The sequence below is a fragment of the Rhinatrema bivittatum genome, chromosome 14 (genome assembly GCF_901001135.1).
Source record: "Rhinatrema bivittatum chromosome 14, aRhiBiv1.1, whole genome shotgun sequence".
NCBI lineage: Eukaryota > Metazoa > Chordata > Amphibia > Gymnophiona > Rhinatrematidae > Rhinatrema > Rhinatrema bivittatum.
The window spans coordinates 75,395,495-75,417,566 of record NC_042628.1 but is presented as its reverse complement, the minus strand read 5'-3'; the positions used below and the strand labels follow the sequence as shown (position 1 = coordinate 75,417,566).

The 22,072-nt window shown below is 45.9% G+C and overlaps 1 protein-coding gene across 1 annotated transcript in view; it reads right to left on the bottom strand.

Moving 5' to 3' along the window:
* Nucleotides 1-902: 902 nt before the first annotated feature.
* The window catches only part of LOC115076266 (phospholipase A2 inhibitor and Ly6/PLAUR domain-containing protein-like), a 52,416-nt gene continuing 31,246 nt past the window's right edge, over nucleotides 903-22,072 (bottom strand). Inside the window, exons 4-5 of the mRNA XM_029577521.1 lie at nucleotides 15,085-15,231; nucleotides 903-1,442 (exon numbers count right to left, since the gene is read on the bottom strand). Coding sequence (XP_029433381.1) covers nucleotides 1,324-1,442; nucleotides 15,085-15,231 — 266 coding nt within the window. The 3' untranslated portion in view covers nucleotides 903-1,323. The remainder of the gene's footprint in view (nucleotides 1,443-15,084; nucleotides 15,232-22,072) is intronic.

The window sequence follows — 22,072 nt, the reverse complement described above, 5'->3', positions numbered from 1 at the left end:
GGGGGAAAAGCTCTTGAGGGAGTGAGGCTGCAGGGGACCATGGGGAAATGGGTGTGGGGAGGAAGACTGGGAAGATGTGGGAGGGTCAGGGGGTATGTGGGAGGGGTGAGGGGTGAGGGGGGCTGAGTGAGCGAGACTGCCCGAGTTCGTAGGCGAGTGGAAGAGAGGGTTAAGTGACACTGCTGAGGACCAGAGGGATTGAGAAGGAGACTGCTGGGGGAATGGTGGGGCTCTGGTGCAGAAGCTGTAGCTGTTGTTTATTTTGTTTCAGAAACAGTAAGAATTTGATTTCTTCTGCTAAGTTTGTGAAATGTGTATTTTTGAATACTTCTCTTTGAGATGGTACAGGAAAAATACTTTTATTTATCTGTCTGGTGTTACACTCCAGTTTCTGGCTTCTGAAGGTCTTCCAGTTCAGGTCTTGTCTCCATGCTTCTATTTCTAATTTGTGGTCATTTATGTTGTATTTGTTGAGGGTCTGTCTGTGTTTTGCACCTGGGACCAAGGTAAGCTTTCTGTTTGTGTGCAGGATTCCTGAATCAGGATCTGCAGCAGGAGTCCAACTTGTTCTGGTTTCCAATCTGCACCTCTAGTAGGAGTTGGGCATTATGTTTTCTAGGGCAGCGGTTCTCAAACTTGTATGATTACTGTACCTCTCTTAAGAGTTTTAGTTGTCTCACAAATTGGTGAGGGAATGTGTTCTCTGCTTCTGTGGATACTCGACAACTTGCTGCTCTTCCCTTAGAATATGATGCAGTCTGTATGGCAATCACATATTTCCTAACATTACTCCTGAGTCCTCTTCATCCCATGACCCCTCGTTCTAGTGCCTGCCTTCTGTTGAAAGAGGCTCACCTCCTGAGCATGGAGACCTTGGAGGCATTTACATTTCTCTATCATATTTCCCCTATCTCGCCTTTCCCCTAAGGTATACAGATGTGCAGCTACAGATATACTAGATGCAGCTACTTTGCACGAATAAAGGAAAGAATGAATAAATGTGGAGAAATTCTTTTTCGTGTTATCTTTTTAATGTGCAGCCTCTTGGCACAGCCATATTATATACTGAAAAGTAAACATAGCATAACAATCTTTTCTTAAATTCTTTTCACTTGCATAATTCTAATACTTGACTACAGGATTCAAAGTAAAGCTGTACAGATCATGGAAGCCTCCAGGGACTGAGGATTTAAACATAGTTAAGGGTCAGCCAGAATTGGTCATTGCACAGAACTTGACCTTTTCTATTCAAAGTAATTGTGAAGGGAAAGAAAAAGCAGTATTGGATCAAAACATAGAATTTGATTGATGCTTCCCACTGTGTTACTTGCAAGTGCTTTGGACATCTGTCAAGGATGTAGTTGCTACAGTTAGGTTAGTATTACGCTCGCAGGCTCCAGTGGTAACGCATCCTTTCCAGGCAACGTTTTTAAATGGCTGGTCTGTAGACAGAGAGAAATCACAGCTTATTTTCAGGCCAATTCTTTTCCTTGTGTCCATCTGTGCAGTAAGAGCCCATCTGCTGTATAGCATTTGTGCACATAAGTGCATGCACAGAGAGTAATGCTAGTATTTTTTAAACTGTATTGTGGAAACTGTACCTGTAGTGATATATCTTTTCAATGCAAAAAAACAAATGCATACTTTCTTAATCCATTTTATAAACATAGACACTTTTTTTACGCATGAAATAATTGTGACATTGCTCAAATAAACACCCTGAACTAAGCATGTATCTGTGTATCCCATTTTTAAAATGCTTTCACTCATGTGTAGACTCACCAGTTTGCTGATACATTCACTCCTTCACTCAGTCCTTCTCCATTTCACTTAGATCCTCTCGCCCTTCAACTTAACTCCCCATCAGTTTACCCAGACCTTCCACTCATAAACTGCTGACAACTGGCAAGTCCAATTTCATTTGCACAAATCGCTTAGCAGAAGTGAAAGTGTATGAATAAGTTTGGTAGTGCATACATGTATATCTTTTACAAAATAGCAACTACTGTGCATACTTCTGAATACTACCCCGCAAAACCACCCCTTATTTTCCTCAGGGAAATGTACACTCAGATCCAAAAATATACACATACTCTTGACATTTATCAAATTGCATGCAGAATCCTTTTGAAAATAACATCCTTAGGGGCGTATTTTCAAAACCTATGCGCGCATATCCAGGCGGATTTATGCGCGTAAGGGGGGGTTACGTGCGCCGGACCTATTTTTAAAAGGCCCTGTGTCGCATGTAAAGCCCCAGGATGCATGTATGTCCTGGGGCTCGAAAAAAAGGGGCGGGGCGGTCTGGGGGCGGGGAGGGGCGTGACCGAAGCCTCCAGGCACAGCGGACATTTGCTGCTGTGCCTGGGATCGTGGGCCGGCCGTCGGCTCGTGCGCACAACCTACTCCTGCCCGGAGGCAGGCGCAACTTATAAAATAAAGGGGGGGGGGATTTAGGTAGGGCTGGGGGGCGGGTTAGAAAGGGGAAGGGAGGGGAAGGTGGGGTGGGGCCAAGGAAAGCTCCCTCCGAGGCTGCCCTCGAAAGGAATAGGGAAAGCCATCGGGGCTCCCCTAGGGCTCGGCGCCAAATCTACACCCGCGCATAGCTATTAAAATCCAGCCCTTAGGGTGTAGTAACATCAAGGTTCATATTCAGGAACAGTCCAGATAGCAAAGTTAGGTGGATAAACTTAATTGGCTAACTTTGGAGGTATATTCAGTAGTGCAGCTGCACTATTGAATGTAACTGGCTACCTTAAAGTTAACTCTTTTGTCTGACAGGGCTTAGCTGGCTAAGACATCAGGCTAACTCTGAATGTCACAGCCAGTTAACTTACAGGCCAATACAGTATGGTGTGCTTAAGGCCGAGCGCACCGTTAGCCCCATTTCACTGCACAGAGTTCAGTCTGTTAAACTACCCACTGCCCACTGTCATGGTGCCTTGCTGTGCACTAATGTAACGTGTGTGGTGTGTGCACACACACGCAGCTTGCTTGTAAGCACAAAAGGGGCAGACTGGGGATTTCACTGCACAGAGCGTCCCAATAATAAAGTTCAGTCTGTTAAACTACCCACTGCCCACTGTCACGGTGCCTTGCTGTGCACTAATGTAACGTGTGTGGTGTGCCTACACACGCAGCTTGCTTGTAAGCACAAAAGGGGCAGACTGGGGATTTCACTGCACAGACCGTCCCAATAATAAAGTTCAGGCTGTTAAACTGCCCACTGCCCACTGAAGCCCAGTGCACAGAGAGACTGAGTGAGTTGACTTAAACAAACTCAGTTTAAAAAAGCTGGAATTGTTGGCACAGCAGGAAAATGGATGAAATATATTTTCCAATGCAAATTCTACCAAAATTGAATGTATCTCTCCCAGCCACACCACCAAAATCGTGCTTGCTTGCAGCCTAGCCCAGAGGGTGAATGAAAAAATTGGCACTGCTAGCAGCTTCTCTCCCTGGCACAGAGAGATTGTCTAAGATCACCTAAATAATAAACTGCTTAAAAGAAACACAAACAGGGCTAGTTGGCACAGACACTGCAGCCAAACTAAGAATAAAATGCTTTTTTTTCTCTTTCCTAACTAGCCAAAATTGCTCTCAGTGCAGCCTCCTTAACATAAGAACATGCCATACTGGATCAGACCAAGGGTCCATCAAGCCCAGCATCCTGTTTCCAACAGTGGCCAATCCAGGCCATAAGAACCTGGCAAGTACCCAAAAACTAAGTCTATTCCATGTTACCATTGCTAATGGCAGTGGCTATTCTCTAAGTGAACTTAATAGCAGGTAATGGACTTCTCCTCCAAGAACTTATCCAATCCTTTTTTAAACACAGCTATACTAACTGCACTAACCACATCCTCTGGCAACAAATTCCAGAGTTTAATTGTGCGTTGAGTGAAAAAGAACTTTCTCCGATTAGTTTTAAATGTGCCACATGCTAACTTCATGGAGTGCCCCGTAGTCTGTCTATTATCCAAAAGAGTAAATAACCGATTCACATCTACCCGTTCTAGACCTCTCCTTCCACAAAGCCAACCTCCCCACACAAAGAAAGTGCATGGTATCAGTACTGGGTCATCAGTAAAATCGTCACAGAGCACTGAATGACAGCGCGATTGGCTGCATTCAGGGCATTTCACTAAATGTCAGCGCTGATACGCTGCACTCCGGTATCCGTGCCAACCTGTCCGACCCTTTTCTGTGATTCACACTGACTCACAGGAATGGGTCGGACAGGTTGGCACGGAGCGCTGACATTTTGTGAAATGATTGCAAATGGCAGCGAAGAAAAGCACGCACGCCGTGCAATGTATTAAACGGATGATAAGTTATATTCATGGGGAGTCGCGATGCGTTTCACCCTCCCACGAATACAACGAATATCGACATATACATTGCGGATCGCCGATACGGCAAAAATGAATGCACACCCTGTATTCAATACAGACACCACGGACACACTAAATAAAATACACTAAAGCTTAGTTGTCCACAATACTTTTATGTTTTAAAAATTTCCCCAGGCAGTACTTACTGATTCTTTTCAGCCACCAGCAAAGTGATCCTTTCCTTTCAGTGCTCCCACTGGATAGTGGGAATGCTAGAAAATGGAAACTTGTATTCGACTATTCTCTGATCAGATCCTGGTTTCTTTAAGTTAGGTTTAATTACAGCCTTTTTTAGCGGGATTAGCAGTATCCCTTGGGTTAACTTGGCATTTATGATGGTGGTTAGTCAGGGGGGCTATGTCTTATTTCAGGCCACTGATAAATTGGAGGAGGGGAGCATCTAACAGGGAAATGGATCAAATGATCTTCTGGAGGATCTACTCTACCATTTTTGGAGACATGGCCCTTAGCTTGGATAGTGGAATACAGTTTAGAGGGAGTTGAATTGATATGATTGAGGTTGAAGGAGAAGTATCTGTGGTACTTAAATCATTTCTGCTTTGGGAGAGTAAGTGGGAAGGGTGTCTGATAATGAAGGAGTCTGTATTTAGGTAACTGTATTTGTTAATTAAAATAAAAAAGCTGGACTTCCGGGGTGGCGTCGCTGGGGTCGGCGGCGTAGTCAGTTCGCTCGAGACCTCCCTTCCCCTCCATCAGAAGCCATCCTCCCCCGAAAAAATGTGATCCCCCTTTTTTTTGATGGGAGGCTGATCAGCCTGTCTGGGGCTGCCGTTTCGCTGTGATTTGCGGTGAAAACGAAGCTTCTGAGGCCGGCAAGGAGACAAAAAGCAGTGCGGCCCTCCCCGCAGCATCAGTAGCATGGGATCCTCTTAGTATTTGGGTAATTGTCAGGTTTTTGTGGCCTGATTTGGCCTCTGTTGGGGAAAAAGGATAGTGGGCTTGATGGACCCTTGGTCTGACCCATCATGGCAATTTCTTATATTCTTATGTTCTTAAGTACTTTTATGCGTACCTGCAAGCCCGCCATTATATCCAGTCCTTCGCACGGTCTGTAGAACAACTGACAGCGGAAACAACGTTTGCTACCAAGGTTTTTGACACTGTCTGCCTCAATAACACGATTACCAGTTGGAAAAACTAGGTCAGTCACTGGGTCACCCAGGCAGTTTGCATCTTACAACCTGCTGGGCTGCCTTTATGGACTCCCCAATAGCCCCGAACTACCTGAAGAGCTGCTTTACGGATCTTTACCAGTTGCTGCCTAACGACCAATTGCGAGGTCCAATTCAAAATTCTTCATAACATTTACTATGATGATGATCACCGGTTTCGTATGAAGCTTACACAGTCTCCTCTATGTAGCCGGTGTGGCGCTGCTGAGGGCAATTTATACCATTGCTTGCTGGCGTGCCCATGCGTGGAGCTTTTTTGGAAGTCAGTTCTTGATGTAATTCATAAAAGTACTGGCACTGTAATTTCTCATGCGGGTTGCCTTTTATTGGCTCACCAACAGACTGGTCGGGTTCCTGGTACGCTTTCCAGAGCAATGTTTGAACACCTAGTGGTTATGATGGTATGCCACACCATATTGGCTCTCTGGACTGATCCCTTGGTGCAAACTTCAGTTGATGCGTGGTTTGGCAGGATGGCCTCTCTACTACAGATGGAATATATGGACTTCCGCTTGGGCAAGAGAAAACCGGACAAGATATATAGTGCTTGTTGGAATGCATGTTATGCCCTGTTTCCTTTTGCTTTACAAACTGAGCTCAGTAACACTGGCTATAAGCCCATATGGTCTTAACTGAGGTTCCGAGGAAGGGGAAGGGAATGTGGGGGGGAAGAGAGGTCTGAATGTGGTATGCAAGAGGTGTGACTGGGGATGCTTGGGAGATGGTTCTGCGGGGAGGGGTGGTTGAGCCAGGATTGGATGAAGGGAATAAGAAAGGAAAACCAGGGAATATGTTTATAGTGGAACTGGTTGTTGGACCGAACATTTATGTGCAATGCTTGTATGGCACACTGTTTTCTGTGTTACATATGTTATTGTTCTCCCATGTGTGTGTAACGTCTTCCGGTTAATAAAAATTATTTTGATTAAAAAAAAAAAGGCTGGTATCTTCAGGAGTTGTGTTACACGCCCCACCCGCAGCCGTCCAGCGCACAGGACCACTCACCTGCATAGTTCCTCAGCAGGTCCCGGGAGGTGTAGTTGCTAGCCCAGCTAGGCCCCAGCATCCTGCAGCAGCGGTCGCCGGGCCTTCCACTGCGCGCCAGGTCTTACAACGAGGTTCGGCATCTTCCTCCATGCTAGCCATGCCCGTACGCGTGTGCGCGGCCTGCCCCAATATTTGTAGGGACGAGGGCGGGTCTGGGTTCCGCGGTGCACCCTGATTGATATACACTATAAGGAAGTTCCTGACTTCACTTCTTTGCCTTGGCATTCAGATCGGCTTGTATGCTAGATTGTCTTCACGCTTGTTCCTGCTTGTTCCTAGTCTCATTCCAGGATCTTTCTGTTCCAGTTCTGTTCCTGACTTGTTCCTGCATCCTCGTTCCTGAGTCCTGCCTGTTCCTGTGTTCATCTATCTGCCTTCCCTGGTAGTACCCTTTGACTTACTTCTGGTACTGACCTCGGCTTGTTCCTGACCTGCCTGCCTGTCTGCCGCCTGTCTACGACTCCAGCTAGTTCCTGACTCGTCTGTCTATCTGCCGCCTGCCTCATAGACCCCAGCCTGTTCCTGACCTGCTCGTCTGTCTGCTGCCTGCCTCAAGACCTCAGCCTGTTCCAGATCTGCTCGCCTGTCTACCGCCTGCCTCTAGACCTCTGCTTGCCTCTGACTACATCTGACCTCCGATATCTGACCCTTGCTTCGGTGACCACTCCTCGGACTGACCTATGGACATTGACCCTTTGCCTGCCTGACCTCTTCTCCAGATTCTGGCTCTGTTCCTCACCTTGTCATCACCAACTCTGTTCTGGTTCTCCCTGCTCCAGCTCGAACCCGATCGCACTACTTCTGTGTCTGTGGGCACGTCGGACTTCCACTCTCCCAGGAGACCCTGCGAGGCCCACCTAAATCCAAGCGGCCTGGGTCCCTATGGGCTCCTCCCAGGGGGACCTCAGGCTTCCACCTAGCCTCAGGCTTCTACCTAGCCTCTGTCTCTTCAGTGCTCCGCCCCCTGGAGCCAGTTACCTCATGTTCCCCTTCAGGAGCCATTCCATCCTTGCCCCAGGACAAGAGTCCACTCCTGAGCGCAACAGGTTGCCAAGGCCAGAACTGGCCGCCACAGTGAAACAACATCACCAAGCCTTACAGACGCTGGCCTCTTCGGTAGAAGAACTTTGTTCTCAATTACAAGATACAACGATGGCCAATCCGGTGGGCCTCTCAGCGTCTGTGCTTCCCAAAGCAACTCTGGCACTTCCTGCACCCCCCACGTACAATGGGGATCCATGCTCCTGTCGTGGCTTCCTTAATCAGTGCTTTATGCAGTTCGCACTGCAACCCTCCTTGTTTTTGAAGGAGATTACCAAAGTCACCTTCATTCTATCCCGGTTGGAAGGGAAGGCTCTGGCATGGGCCTCTCCCTTATGGGAACGTTCTGACCCCATCCTTTCCAAATTATCTGACTTCATTAGTCTGTTTAAGCAGACCTTTGGAGACCCAGGTTGCATAGCTGTTGCCAGTCATAGTCTACTCCACCTCCGCAAAGGGTCAAGAACCTTCTCCGAATGTACAGTGGAGTTTCGGACTTTGGCCACAGAGCTTGGGTGGCAAGAAGATTATCTGCAAACCATCTTCCTAGATGGACTCTCTAGTGCTCTAAATGATGAGATTGCGTTTCATGAGACTCCCACGTCTCTAGAAGACCTGATCTCTCTTGCCGGTAGGATTGATCATCACCTCCGGCAAAGACGCCGAGAAGTAAAGGCTCCACGCCCTTCTACTGCACGCCCCACAAGTGCATCTTGCTCTCCAGGGAAGAACCCGGTGTTAACATCTTCTTCTACCTTGGAATCTGTGGAGGTGAATCGTGGGTGATTATCCCCGACCGAGAATCTCTGTCAGAGGAAGGAGGGGCTTTGCCTTTACTGTGGCTCTTCTGGACATCGTCTGCAGTGTTGCCCAGTCTGTCTGGGAAACTGCAACATCTGAGGCTGGCAGGGGTTCCAAGCTTGGGCGCAACTGTTTCTGGCCTTCAACTCTTGCTTCCTGTAACCTTGGGCATTAAGGCCCACACCTTTGCGACCACTGCTCTCATCGATACCGGAGCGAGCGGTAGCTTCATAACGGACGACATCGTCAAACTTCGGAAAATACCTCTTCAACCCCTTGAGGTGAGTCTTCGTATTACCTTCCATCAGGGGGAACATCTTCCAGGTCTTATTACTCACCAGACAGTGGCGATCCATCTCACTGTAAGTACTTTACATCAGGAGGAAACATCCTTCTATGTCCTAAAATGCTCTTCCCATCCAGTGATCCTGGGGCTCCCCTGGTTCCAGGCCCATGAACCTCTGTTCGATTGGCAGTCCCTGCAGTTGGAACAGTGGGGCCTGAAATGCCTGAAGACTTGTCTGCATCCAGAATCCCACGTGATACCTGTTTTGAAATTGGTTACACTTCCAGGTTTACCTCCACAGTACTCTGACTTCAGTGATGTGTTCTCTAAGCAGAAAGTGGATACCTTACCGCCATTACGCAAATTCAACTGTTCTATTGAACTCCTGCTGGGCACCATGCCTCCCATAGGCAGAACCTACCCGTTGTCTCAGCCTGAAACCCAGGCCATGTCAGAATATATTAAGGAGAATCTTGAAATAGGATTCATTTGTCCTTCTGATTCCCCCGCAGGAGCGGGGTTCTTCTTTGTGAAGAAAAAGGACGGTGGACTCTGTCCTATATTAATTACAGGGGACTCAATGTGATAACCCATAAGGATCGTTACCTATTACCCCTGATCAGCGAGTTTTTCGACCATCTGGAAGGGACACGAATCTTCTCCAAACTGGATCTGAGAGGTGAGTACAATTTGGTACGCATTCAACCAGATGATATCTGGAAGACGGCGTTTAATACCAGAGACGGCCACTATGAATACGTGGTAATGCCTTTTGGGCTATGCAATGCTCCAGCCGTCTTTCAGCACCTCATGAATGAAATCTTCATAGATCTCCTATACAATTTTGTAGTCTACCTCGATGACATCCTGATTTTTTCTAAAGATATAGAGTCACACCATGAACACATTTGCATTGTTCTCCAACATCTGAGGGAGAATCACCTGTACACAAAGCTAGAAAAATGCTTATTTGAGCGGAACCGCTTACCCTTCCTGGGATACATCATCTCTGATCAGGGATTTGCGATGGACCCAGAGAAGCTTCAGGGAATCTGTGACTGGCCTCAGCCAATAGGCCTCTGGGCGTTACAACGCTTCTTACCAGTCACTAATTATTACTGGAGATTCATTGCGAACTACTCTTCGATTGTTGCCCCACTCACTGCTATGACTAGGAAGGAGGCCAACACCTGAGTTTGGATGCCGAAAGCTATTACTGCCTTCCAGAGAATTAAAGAGGCCTTCAGCTCCAGTCCCTGTCTCTACCACCCCGATCCCAGGCATCGACTCATTGTGGAATTTGACGCTTCCGCGGTCGCTGCCGGAGCCATCCTGAGTCAACATTCTCCCACAGGCAAGCTAATACCCTGCTCGTTTTACTCTAAGTTTTCCCTCACGGAGCAACGTTACACTGTTGGTGACCGCGAACTCCTTGCGGTCAAGTTGGCACTTCAAGAGTGGCGCCCGTGGTTGGAAGGGGAGAAAAATAAGTTTACCATCTACAAGGACCACAAGAACCTCGAACATCTCAAAGAAGCACAACTTCTGAACTCCCGTCAGGCCCGGTGGGCTTTGTTCTTCAGAGGTTTAACGTCAACCTTTGCTTCCATCCAGGTTCAAAAAACTCACATGCTGATGCGCTCTCCAGATCCTTTGAGCCGGAGGATGTTCCAGAGGTCCACAGTTTCATTATTGACCCTGCTTATATTACCCTGGCGGCTACTACCACAGTTCCAGTTGGGAAGACCGTCGTTCCCCGCTGGTTACGTGAGCATGTGTTAATATGGGCTCACGATTCCAAAATGGCAGGTCACCCCGGTCGTGCCTGGACCTTGGAGATGCTGAGAAGGCATTATTGGTGGCCTACAAGATTCCCGAAACTACATGGACTCATGTCCTACTTGTGCTCAGCAAAAACCACCTACGGGGGGAAGCCTTGGGGCTTGCTTCAGCCTCTCCCAGCACCTACTGAACTGTGGACCAGCATTTCTACAGATTTCATTACAGATCTTCCTGTTTCCCAGAACAACACGGTGATATGGGTCATTTTCGACCCCTTCTCGAAAATGTGACACTTTATCCCTCTACCGGGTCTTCCTTCAGCCCCAGAACTTGTTAGACTTTTTCTGAAAAATATCTTCTGTCTTCACGGACTCCCCAAGGGGATTGTATCCGACCGGGGACCACAGTTTGCCGGCAAGTATTGGTGTTTCTTGTGCCGAACATTCAATATTACCCTGAACTATACGTCGGCCTATCATCCTCAGGCGAATGGACAGGCCAAGAAGACCAATCGGACCTTGAAGACATTTTTAAGTTCCAACGTTAATGATCTGCAAGACAATTGGTCGGAGCTCCTCCCCTGGGCTGAGCTGTCACACAACACTCATGTTGCAACAGCCACCAACACATTTCTGTTTGTAGTAGTCTTCAGACGGCAGTCCCAACTGCCTCTTCCTGTACCTTGGTTCCATCTCCAGTGGCTCAATCCATGGCTCAAACCATTCACCACGTGTGGACCCGAGTAAAGGAGCGATTGGCGCAAGCTGCAGAATGCCGAGGCGAGTGGGAGTATCTCTTAGCCTGGGAGGGCTATGGGGCCGAGAAGAATTTTTGAGAACCATCTCAAACTATTCTCGATAAAGACCTTCTGAAATCATTCCATAGAATGCACCCTGAGAAACCACAACCATGTAGGGGGAGGCCTAGTAGAAGGGGCTACTGTTACGCACCCTGACCATGGCCGTCCCGAGCACGGGATCGCTCACCTGCATAGTTCCTTAGCGGGTCCCGGGACGATCTCCCTCGCGGTAGTTGCTAGCCCAGCTAGGCCCCAGCGTCCTGCGGCGGCAGTCGCCAGGCCTCACACTGAGGTTTTGAGTCTTCCTCCATGACTTCACTTCCTTGCCTTGCCATCGGGTCTGCTTGTATGTTAGATTGTTTTCGCGCTTCTTCTTGCTTGTTCCTAGTCTCGTTCCAGGAGCCTTCTCTTCCAGTTCCCTTCCTGACTTGTTCCTTCATCCTCGTTCCTGAGTCCTGCCTGTTCCTGTGTTCGTCTATCTGCCTTCCCAGGTAGTACCCTCGTACTTACTTCTGGTACTGGCCTCGGCTTGTTCCTGACCTGCCTGCCTGTCTGCCGCCTGTCTATGACCCCAGCTAGTTCCTGACTCGTTTGTCTGCCGCCTGCCTCAAAGACCCTAGCCTGTTCCTGACCTGCTTGTCTGCTGCCTGCCTCAAGACCTCAGCTTGTTCCAGAACTGTTTGCCTGGCTGCCGCCTGCCTCAGAGACATCAGCCTGCTCCAGATCTACTCGCCTGTCTGCCGCCTGCCTCTAGACCTCTGCTTGCCTCTGACTACATCTGACCTGAGGTATCTGACCTTTCACCTGCCTGACCTCGTCGCCAGACTCTGGCTCTGTTTCTCGCCTTGTCATCACCAACTCTGTTCTGCTTCTTCCTGCTCCAGCTCGATCCCGACCGCACTCCTTCTATGTCTGTGGGCACGCTGGACTTCCACGCTCCCAGGAGACCCTGCGAGGCCCACCTAAGTACAAGCAGCGCGGGTCCCTACGGACTCGTCCCAGGGGGACCTCGGGCTTCCAGTGGTGAAGCTCTACCTAGCCTTTGTCTCCTTCAGTGCTCCACACCTAGGGGCCAGTTACCTCCTGTTCCCTTTCAGGAGCTATTCCATCCTTGCCCCAAGACAAGGGTCCACCCCCAAGCGCAACAAGTTGTTTGCTTAAGAAACAAGTCAATTTGATTACCAAGTGGGCCATAGATTAGGGCAAGTTTCTGTCTCGCCCTAATCTATGGCCCACTTGATAATCAACTTGACTTGTGAGGAACCTTTAAATTCAATACAAGGTGGTCAGATTTGACTATTTGTTTAGCTGTAGCTAGATCAAGAGCTAGGAAGTAATGAAAGATGGGTAGGTTGTATGGTATACTTGGAAACCTGGTGGACAACCTGAATGAGGGTGACTGCATTGTCCTCTCCTATCCTGGACTCTGTGAGGCAAAGGATTTGGAGTTTAAATTCTTCAATTAGGTCTAGGATGAGGTAAGCTATGTTGTATGTGTATGGTATATTGAGCAAGCCAAGCATAAAGGGGAATGATTTGCTTGGGTTGATGCGGTTAATGGGGTGCAAAGTGATAGGTGGCTTGATTTTTGTGGGTGAAGTTTCCTCTTGCCTCATAATACCTTCAGAGGTAGAGTGACTTTCTTGTAGCATATTGGTGTGGAATTCTTATCTCCCTCTTCCCTCTCTGTGTCTGGATGTTATATCACTGCTGAAACACTTAAAAAGCTTTGAAAATTGTTTCACATTCTGAATGGTTCTTCTCTTGTATCACAGTTAGAACATCCAAATGGTTTTCTTGCTAGGGAGGTGTATCACATTGAAAGACTTATATCACATTCAGGAACTTTGAATGCTTTTTCTGAGTGAGGGTTGTATTATCACTTTCAAATTTTAGAATGGGTTTACTATGAGATTAGTTACAACTTTCAGAAGACCCCTTTTTAATTATGCATTGCCTCACATGTAGAAGATTAAAATCGTTACTCACTTTTGGACAGTGGAGCAACTTTTTGGACACTGAAAGAATGTTTAGGGGAGCAGAGCTTTGTAGTGGTCTTTTTTTCTGCAAGTCTTTGCAAAGTTGTGCCCAGAGTTGCATACAAAGGAGCATACCCCTTAAAGGGGCCATCTCATCATGATGTTGGGAGGGATGGACCAGAGGAGGAGAGTCGGTAAGCTCTTGTTCACACTTTGATGCTGCAGGGGGTAAGGAAAGAGCTCGTGGGCAGTGTTAGTGGAGCCGTCCTTCTCTCCTACTCCTGCTATCTCTGGATCACTGGCCAAATGCCTTCCTTGCCACTTAAAGAGGGCGCTCTCACCATGATAATGTCATGAGAGGTGAGGAAAAAAGGAGGGTTACTAACCTTTTATGAAGGTATCATCCTCTCAATGAGGTACTCATGTGTCTGTAGTTGTATTAACTAAAACTGTGTAATGCTGAAGGAAGGATCCTCTTTCAATGCCCCATGGGTTGCATCCCTCTCTCTCTATCCCATTCACATAACGAATGTAATTTGAGAAAATGTTCATAAATGAGCCGATCCACATTGAAGTGGATATGGGGAAAGTTATATCTGTATTTTATAAACTGTGTGGCAGGAGCTGTTCAGATTATAAAATACCATATATCTCTACCCTGCAAGTATGCACGTATATTTCATTCCTATTTTAGAAAAGTGCAAGCACATTTTTTATGTGCAAAGTAATTGTAATGAATTTGTAACTACTGCAGTTTACATGCAGAGAGAGATATTTATAAAGTATGCAGGTACTTATAATCTGGGTGTACCAGGTCACTCAGACCCTCCATCCTACTTCATCCTTGACGTCCCAACAAAAGACTGCAGACAAGAATCAAACGGGATTTCATATCTAAAAGCTTGCATATAAGTTTGGTCATTTATGCGCATTTAGGGGTAGATTTTAAAAGAAGCGCAAGCGGCCTACATGTGTGCGCGCTATCCGGCGTGCGCATATCTACGCCTGATTTTATAACATGCACAGCAGACGTGCGCATGTTATAAAATCTGGGGTTGGCATACGCAAGGCACCGAGCCGCACTGTCTTCCTCCGTTCCCTTCCCCCTAACCTAACCTTCTCACCCCTTCCCCTAACCTTTCCCCCCTAGCCCTACTCTAACCCTCCTGACCTTTATTTTACATTTTGCGCCTGCCTCCGGCCTCTGGCCCCGCTCCCACCCTGCCCCGGACCGCCTGTTTTGTAAAGCCCCGAGACTTACACGCGTCCCGGGGCTTTACGTGCGCGGCCTGGCCTTTTTAAAATAGGCCCGGCGCGCGTAAGACAGGTTATGCGTGTAAATCTGGTCCTTACTGCTTATTTAACTTGTGTGCAACCCTTCAAACCCCACCTGGGAACACCCCTAAACTGCGCAGACTTCAGGTTTTTACAAACTTCTACTTGTACACGTACATGTCAGGTACACGCTTAACTTCCAATTTCATTCTTTTGAAAAATACCCCCTTTATGTCCCTCCATTGCTTCTACGTTGTTCTCCAGCTCCAGGATCTGGCCCTGGGATCTAGTCCAATCTGATTAGATTTATGTGAGATATAATATTTGACACACAGAAACTGTTGCATACTTGACCATTTTTGAAAGGTTTCAGGGTGGATTTACAGCTTTCGCCTACATTTAGAAGATCAAAATTTTGATAATGGTTCTGTTCATTTTTGACTAGATAAGATTTTCATCAAACTGTCTGAGAACTGCAGTACTTTACCTGGTCTCCTTATGTTAGCTTTGAACTCGTTACATTGTCCCTGATTCCCAGTGCACTTAATCGTCTCTTCCTTGGTGCACTTTGAAGAACCCTCAACATAGCAGGATGGGCACTGCAAGCCATTCAGCGTGGTGTTTCGTTCAGGCACTAAGAACCAAGAAGGAAAAGGATTTATTTTATTTATTTATTTAAGGTTTTTTTATACCGGCATTCATGAACTCGTTCACATCATGTCGGTTTACAGAAAACAGGGGTGCGAATAATACAACCAAAAACATAAATAACATGATGAAGAGAAGCAGTTACAATGAACAAGGGCTAATGAACTGGGATTGTAAGAAATAGAGAAAGATAGAGGAGGTTAATTATATACAAGTGTACAATATAAATATGTATTTATATTGTAAAATAAAGATTTCAGCAAGACTCTTCTAGGAAAAAGTTTTTAGTTATTTAATTTGATGTTTAGTGTGCTGGGTCACTGACATAGCTCTTACAGATTACAATAAACAAAAATCTTCCAGGTTACGCATGTACAACAATGACAAGAAAAAACAATTAAAGCAACCTTTAAAATCAGAGCCCCAAGTTTCCTGCGGCAGATCTTTCATGATTCTGTGGCAAGAGTTTCTAGTTTAAAGGACTCAGATGGTAATGTTTACAGAGGTGCGGGGGCGCAGATTTGCCCGTGTTCATCATCCCGTGCCCAGGGACTCTGCCATTTTATAACATACACAAGTTTATGTTGTAAAATAGCCTGACCGCACGCCCCTGTGTCTGCAGTTTTAAGTGGACGCGTGCCTATGCATGTAAATGCTGCTTCTACCATTGTAACTGGGGGATATTAATACACATGAATGCCAACGCAACCACCACTTTTTCCAGTTTGATCCCAATTTTCCCCAGATAGGGGATAGGACTTTCAATCCTCCCTAGTTAAATAGCCTCCTTTCTTCCCTGTTAGCTCCTATCTTTAAAACCCAGCTGATCTGCCTATATTTTTTCGTTTTATTACTTTCACACCCTCCATAGCAGAAGTAAAGTTACGTGGCATGGGACCCTGTGCATGCTAGTGCGTGTATGTATTTACACACAAATTTCAAATAGAAATCCAGGGTCGCTCATGCCACGCCCAGACCATAATCAAGCACCATTCCTTTTATGGAAGTTTTCATGTATGTGCGTAGCTGCAAGCACATACGTGTACTTGGGCAGCTTTTAAAATTTTCACAGCACACACCGGCTCAACTTGTGCGTGTATCACCCAGTTTTGTCATGCGCGGGCTCTTAAAATTTACCTTTTAGGATTTTCTTGAAAGCCATGTCATTCTTTAATCTGTATATAAATTTTACCAAGTCCAAAAATTTACCAAGTTAAGACATATAAGTTACACACTTTTAGCTATGAAATGTCACTTTGGTTTTAAATTAAAATAGAGCAACCATCCTTTTCTTATTTTCTTGAGAAAGTCCTCATTGCCATGAAATATGGCGATGTCCTTTCGTGGATTACAAACTGGCTAAAAGACAGGAAACAGAGAGTAGGATTAAATGGACAATTTTCTCAGTGGAAGGGAGTGGACAGTGGAGTGCCTCAGGGATCTGTATTGGGACCCTTACCTTTCAATATATTTATAAATGATCTGAAAAGAAATACGACGAGTGAGATAATCAAATTTGCAGATGATACAAAATTGTTCAGAGTAGTTAAATCACAAGCAGATTGTGATAAATTGCAGGAAAACCGTGCAAGACTGGAAAATTGGGCATCAAAATGGCAGATGGAATTTAATGGGGATAAGTGCAAGGTGTTGCATATAGGGAAAAATAACCCATGCTATAATTACACAATGTTAGGTTCCATATTAGGTGCTACAACCCAAGAAAGAGATCTAGGTGTCATAGTGGATAACACATTGAAATCGTCGGTTCAGTGTGCTGCGGCAGTCAAAAAAGCAAACAGAATGTTGGGAATTATTAGGAAGGGAATGGTGAATAAAACGGAAAATGTCATAATGCCTCTGTATCGCTCGATGGTGAGACCGCACCTTGAATACTGTGTACAATTCTGGTCACCGCATCTCAAAAAAGATATAATTGTGATGGAGAAGATACAGAGAAAGGCGACCAAAATGATAAAGGGAATGGAACAGCTCCCCTATGAGGAAAGACTAAAGAGGTTAGGACTTTTCAGCTTGGAGAAGAGACGGCTGGGGGAGAGGAGAGAGGGAACACGAGGTGCCAGTATACTTTTTACCTCTTACTACTTTTCCTGTGTACCTGAGGGAGTTCATGTTATCCCGATCCTGGACACCGAGTCGGAGTCGCGGCGGTGGTGACATCATCAAAGGGCCCCGGAAGATCTATAAAAGCAGCCCCTCCTGCGGCGCGTGCAGGAGCCGCCGGCGCGCAGCTTTGTTGGAACTTATTTATTGAAACCTTAGGAGCGGAGAGACTTTTTCTTGGAAAGTTGAAAAGACTTTGTAAGTAACGTTTATAATATATCCTCTCTCCTCAATCCCCCACCGACCCAGGGAATTAGAAAACAAACAGAGATCCATAAAGAAGGAGTGTTTGTTAATTACTGCTTCCCTAAAAGGAATGCCACATACTAAAAGAAAGGCACGGCTAAGAGAGGTTCAAACTTCAACCCCCCTTAACCACTCCATCACAGCCGCAAATATCTTCCTTTTTTATGGCTACAACTGAGAGGCCGGGGGAAGGAGCCGCAGTAGATGTTGCTTCAGAGCGAGAGGCAAATCTACAGGCTGAAGCCATCTCTTTAAGCCCCGGAGCGCCTATGCCCTCCTCTCCACCATCTATGAACACAGAAAATCTCATAGGCCCTCTTATTTTGGATGAGGGTATTGAGGAAATAAGTAAAAACACAAAAGATCCTTTAAGGAAAGGAGACTCTCCCACAGGGGGTGGGGAAGAAACCAGGGCAAAGGTGGAGATTATATTACATCAAACATCTTCAGAGATTACCAGGGATATGTTATGGTCTGCAATTAAATCATTGGAACAGGCTATTATCCTGGAGCAATATCACAGAGGAAATAGCAAATAAATTATGTCCTCTTTCAACAAAAACACTCAACCTAAATTCACCTAAGAGACAACCATGGTTCACCAAGGACCTACGGAAACTCAAACAAACCCTCAGAAAAAAGGAAAACCTATGGCGCAAAACCCCTTGTGCCAGTACACTGTCTACTTACAAATCTGCCCTCCACCACTACAGGAACACCACACTAAAGGCAAAAAGGGATTTCCACGCTCACAAGATTCACGACCTTATCTTTGACGCAAGAGCCCTCTTCTCCTACGTATCCGAACTAACTCAACCTAACTCACATTCTTTCCCTAGTGAACAAGCACAAGCTAAAGCAAATGAACTAGCCCTATTTTTCCAAAATAAAATCTCCAATCTCTTAACCCTCCTCCCACCTAACCCCACCCCTCTGACTAACTCCCCCCACATACCCAACAAGACAATCTCACTGGACTCATTTGAACCTACCACCGCCTTAGAGATCCAATCCCTGCTAAAGAAAATGAAACCTTCATCCCATCCCTTCGACCTAATACCGTCAAAACTTCTTCTGTTAATACCCGAAACCATCTCAAAACCACTTGCGGACATTATAAACTGCTCCTTAACACAGGGGATCTTCCCTGAGGCACTAAAAACGGCTTCTCTTAAACCACTACTAAAGAAACCAGACTTGGATCCCATGAACCCAAACAACTTCCGCCCAATCTCCAATCTGCCTTTTGTAGCAAAGATTCTGGAAAAACTGGTCAATTCGCAACTCTCTACCTACCTCGAAGATCATGAAATACTACACCCCACACAATACGGGTTCCGCAAGACCTTAAGCACTGAAACTCTTCTCTTATCGCTAACTGATCACCTCACCATGGGCTTGGACAAAGGACAATCGTTCCTACTAATTCTACTGGACCTGTCGGCAGCCTTCGATACGGTCAACGATGCCACCCTCCTCAACCGCCTTTCAGACATTGGAATAACAGGCTCTGCTTACACTTGGTTCAAGTCTTTCATCTGTAACAGACGCTACAAAGTTAAAATCAATAATAAAGAATCTCCCAGCTACAATTCCTCACAAGGAGTTCCTCAAGGTTTCTCACTATCCCCAACTCTTTTCAACATATACCTTCTTCCTCTATGCCAACTGTTAACTAACCTACAACTAAAACATTTCTTATACGCCGACGACGTACAAATCTTGATACCCATCAAAGAATCTATCTCAAAAACCCTCAAACACTGGGAAAACTGCCTACAAGAGATCAACCAACTCCTCGCCAACCTAAACCTGATTCTAAACTCGGCCAAAACGGAACTCGTCCTCATCACCCCCGAAAACAGCAACTCCCCACAAACTGCACCAGCTAACACCATTGCTACACAAGCAAGAAACCTAGGGGTAGTAATAGACACCTAGGGGTAGTAATAGACAACACAACCAGGAACTGCTTCTACACGCTGCAGGTAATCAAGAGAGTGAAACCACTACTACACTTTCATGACTTCAGAACAGTCTTACAATCCGTAATTTTCTCCAAGATGGACTATTGCAATTCAATCTTGCTAGGTCTCCTGTCCTCATCCATAAAACCACTTCAGATGCTACAGAACGCGGCAGCCAGAATCCTGACAAATTCCAGAAGAAGAGACCACATCTTGCCAATTCTATCTAATCTTCACTGGCTGCCAATACACTACAGAATCCTACACAAGTCCATCACCATCATCCACAAATCCATCCACTCACAGGCCGCTCTCAACCTCCAAATCCCCCTCAGAATGCACACATCATCCAGACCTATCAGAGACACCCACAAAGGCTCCCTGACCGTTCCCCCAACTAAAGCTACACTCCATAAGGCACTCAGAGACCGGGCCCCTCTCTTTGGAATACCTTACCACCGGATCTTAGACTTGAACCCTGCTTACCAACATTCAGGAAAAAACTTAAGACTTGGCTATTTAAGCAAGCCTTTCCGGAGTCAAATATCCATTGAGAGACCTCACTGCCCAATGTAAATATCCATAAAGAGACATCACTGCACATTGTAAATAAGTTACCTCTGTAAATCTTTTACGCCGCTATCCTTGTCTCCTTCCTCCCCCAGTTCTACAACCTTGTTTTATTGTAACTTTTGCTTCCTCTGCACTTGTTAAAAGAACAGTTTTTGCACCCCCTGTTATCTGTAAACCGGCATGATATGATCTTATCATGAATGCCGGTATAGAAAAACCTTAAATAAATAAATAAATAAATAAATAAATAAATAAATATTATAAAACTAACTTTGAATACTAACAATTTTCAGCAGAGAGTATTAAAAGTAGAGAATTCAGCTTTATTGTGCAATAATAAAGTAGCTGTAGTTGAAGATAGATTGGGTAAAGTAGAAAAAATGCAAACAACAATGATAAAATCTGAAATGATTAATGAAAAAAAGTTAGAATTTCTTGAAAACTCATTAAGATACCCTAATCTTAGGGTATTGAATTTTCCTTTTCAGAATTTAACATCAGCTGTAGATATGTTCAAAGATTATATGCAGCATGTATTAAAAATGCCTATACAATCACTGCCTGCTTTAGCAAAGGCCTATTATATACATCCAAGGAATATAGAAGATCAATTGGGAAATATACAATCAGAAGGGCCACTCAATTTGACTGAGGTGATAGAAATGTCAATTGAAACTAATATTGCTACTAGAAGTACACTTTTTGTACCATTTCTGTTTACAACTGAGAGGGATACGATTCTCCGATTATTTCTCAGACATCGTCTTGAGAAATTTCATGGACAACAAGTATGGATTTATCCAGACCTCTCAAGGATCACTCAAAAAGAAAAGAGTTTCTCAAGTTAAAATCAGAAATCCTTGTAAGGGGGGCTACATTTATACTAAAATTTCTGTGTAGATGTGAATTAAAATACTTAGATCAGGGGGGGTCACGTGATGCGGTGAGCCTGGTAGGACGCACTTGCCAGAGCTCCGGGTGCTAGCCATCCAAAACCTTACTTTTATAAAGTGCAAGGCGGCGCAATCTCCTGGTAAAGAGCAGAATTCTGCATCTCCAAACTTCGCGCACCAAAATTTTGATTTTTCTGGGTGACAGACATGTCAGTGAAGCCACAGCGGAGGGAAAAGGAAAAGAGCAAAGTTGGCGCCTTTGATACTAAAATGGCGGATAGTCGGAGGCTGTCGGAGGGCGTGGGGCTGGACGAAAATGCGGTGGCGCGACTGACGGCGGCGGTCGTGGAAGCCCTGGAGACTAAATTTGAAGGTATAAACGACAACTTTAAAGTGGTGAAAGACTCTTTGGGCGATATCGGCAAAAGAATAGACAATGCAGAGGGGAGGATCGCGGCCACCGAGGAAGAGCAGCAGGCCCTGACAGCGTGAGTGGTAACGCTCGAAACTGCGCTTAAGCAAGCAGATAGCAAACTTGAGGACTTAGAGAACAGAGCGCGCCGTAACAATCTTAAGTTTATGGGATTTCCAGAAACGATCCCGGAGGGATCTTTGCAACAAATCTTGGAGGAGTGGCTCCCCGGGGCCCTTCAGATTGATTCCCTGGCCGGAAAAATGGCGATCGAGAGGGCGCATCGGCTGGGCCCCAGGAGGGACGAGGAACGCCGTCCCAGGCTGGTCATAGCCAAATTTCTGAATTGGTCACAGAAATCTGCAATCTTAACTGCGTCCAGAAAAATAAGAGATCTTACATATCAGGATCACAAGATTGTTCTGTTCCAGGACTTCTCCGTTGCGGTGGCGGCCAAGCGGAGACTGTTTTCGCCCATGTGTACAGATCTGTACAATAAAAATATCAGATTCGCTTTGCAATATCCGGCCACTCTCAAAAACTGGAGAGACGGGAGAGTGCATTCTTTTGATTCCCCCGCTAAGGCCATGGAGTGGATGACTAAAAATCCGG